The sequence below is a fragment of the Centruroides sculpturatus genome, unplaced genomic scaffold (genome assembly GCF_000671375.1).
Source record: "Centruroides sculpturatus isolate CEXI.00-Female unplaced genomic scaffold, Cexi_2.0 scaffold1729, whole genome shotgun sequence".
Classification (NCBI taxonomy): domain Eukaryota; kingdom Metazoa; phylum Arthropoda; class Arachnida; order Scorpiones; family Buthidae; genus Centruroides; species Centruroides sculpturatus.
The window spans coordinates 43096-44963 of NW_019386170.1; the positions used below are offsets into that span (position 1 = coordinate 43096).

Sequence of the window (1868 nt, forward strand, 5' to 3'; positions counted from 1 at the left end):
GTTTAAACTTGGTTTGATCTTAATTTAAGGTTTAAACTTGATCAAATCTTCATCTTTGCTTTACAAGTGGTTAGATTGTAATCCTTTTGTCTAAACTTGGATGGATCCTTATCTTTCGGTTTAAACTTGATTAAACTTTCATCTTTTGATGGATTCTTGGTTAAATCTTAATCTTTCGGTTTATACTTGGTTTGATCTTAAGCTCTTGGTTAAAACTTCTTTGATATTATTTCAGAATATTTTAAACACGGGAACAAGAAAAACCTTTTTCCTGCAAAAAAATGTTCGTCGAGATGAATGCGCAAATATATTCAATGTTTGAAAACGCCCTTGGATCTCTATACCTCAGCTTTAGTTGTACAGATTTCAATAAAGTTAACAGGAGATATTTACACGCGTTTAGTGGCAGCAGAGTAAAATATCTTCACCTCAACAGAATTACTATTTCAAAATATAATTCGGTAAGTGGAAATTTATTTGGTGTGAATTTTGATTCTTAATACAACATTAATCATCTGTTTTTTACATATTACAGACAGATGGCGAATTGTTATGTTTGCACAGGTTATTTCCTCATTTGTCAGAACTAAATATGGTGCATACTCACATTGGATTGTGTTTTCACGTATGCAAAGAAATCAGCAATCTTACAGGTTCGTTCTCAAAAATCATACTATTCATCTATACAACTTAGATAAATATTTATTCTGAAGTAATATTGTCACAGAGTTGAAGAGTGTCGCTTTGTCTGCGTGCTTGGCAACGAATATTTGTTGTGAAAGAGAGAGAAATCAAGAAAAAACGGTTAGTAAAACATGATTTTGGAGTATTATTTCATATTTTATAATTATAATAATAATTATTAAAACTTTAGTCTCCACTATGGATCGTAGCAAAGAAGTGTTGTAAGCTAAATAAACTAGAAATATATGGATGCCAGCGGTGCAAGAGTCATTCAACCAGGTATGGCTGCTCTTATTGTTTTAGAAGAAAGTTATATCGAGAATTTGATTTGTACAGTTCTATTAGGCATATAATAATTTATTTCGTTCTCTATGTCGAATAATTGTAAGCATTGTCTGGTAAAGATACTTCAATGTAAATNTTCACTTGAATCATATTTTTATTATGTGTATCTATTACTAGACAAAACGTAATTTGACTTAGGTTACAGTAAGTGATAAATTAATAATATTAATAATTAAAACTTTAGTCTCCACTATGGATCGTAGCAAAGAAGTGTTGTAAGCTAAAGAAACTAGAAATATATGGATGCCAGCGATGCAAGAGTCATTCAACCAGGTATGGCTGCTCTTATTGTTTTAGAAAAAATTTATATCGAAAATTTGATTTGTACAGTTTTATTAGTCATATAATAATTTATTTCGTTCTCTATGTCAAATAATTGTAAGCATTGTCTGTTAAAAATACTTCAATGTAAATGGATAGGTAAGTAAGCCAATGAAATGGTTGTGAGAATGAACACGAGGGGACCGAGCCCTCTAATCGTCGAGTTGGTAAAACTCGCCCACTTTGTCTTTCTGTCGAGTGGGTTGGGAAAGACGACAGTTGTGCGTTCGAGCAATGATAAACAGGTTCACAAGTTAAATCTATATTCGGGTGTGAAAAAAGAAAAATTATATTTCCGATGGCGATAAAATTATCTCTAAAAATCTCGCTTCGATGGGAACTGTCTACCCCTCATTTCTTCTCTTTCCCATCCGTTCACGTAGATAAAGCCTCGAATGATAATTGGTCGTAAATCCGAAGTTATAGGCGAAGTTCAGCCGAATTCGAGGCGTTCATCAATAGATCCCAAAATGAGAAGGACGAAGTCCGAATAGACTCCAAAAGGCCAACGCCCTATG

At 32.9% G+C, this 1868-nt stretch overlaps 1 protein-coding gene across 1 annotated transcript; it reads left to right on the forward strand.

Annotated features, from left to right (window-relative positions):
- The first annotated feature begins 525 nt into the window (after window positions 1–525).
- LOC111613893 lies at window positions 526–1071 on the forward strand. Its single transcript, XM_023355248.1, has 3 exons — window positions 526–653; window positions 728–804; window positions 875–1071. Exons 1-3 carry the CDS (start codon window positions 593–595, stop codon window positions 1064–1066), a joined length of 330 nt encoding a protein of 109 aa, XP_023211016.1. The 5' UTR covers window positions 526–592; the 3' UTR covers window positions 1067–1071.
- The last annotated feature ends 797 nt before the right edge of the window (window positions 1072–1868 follow it).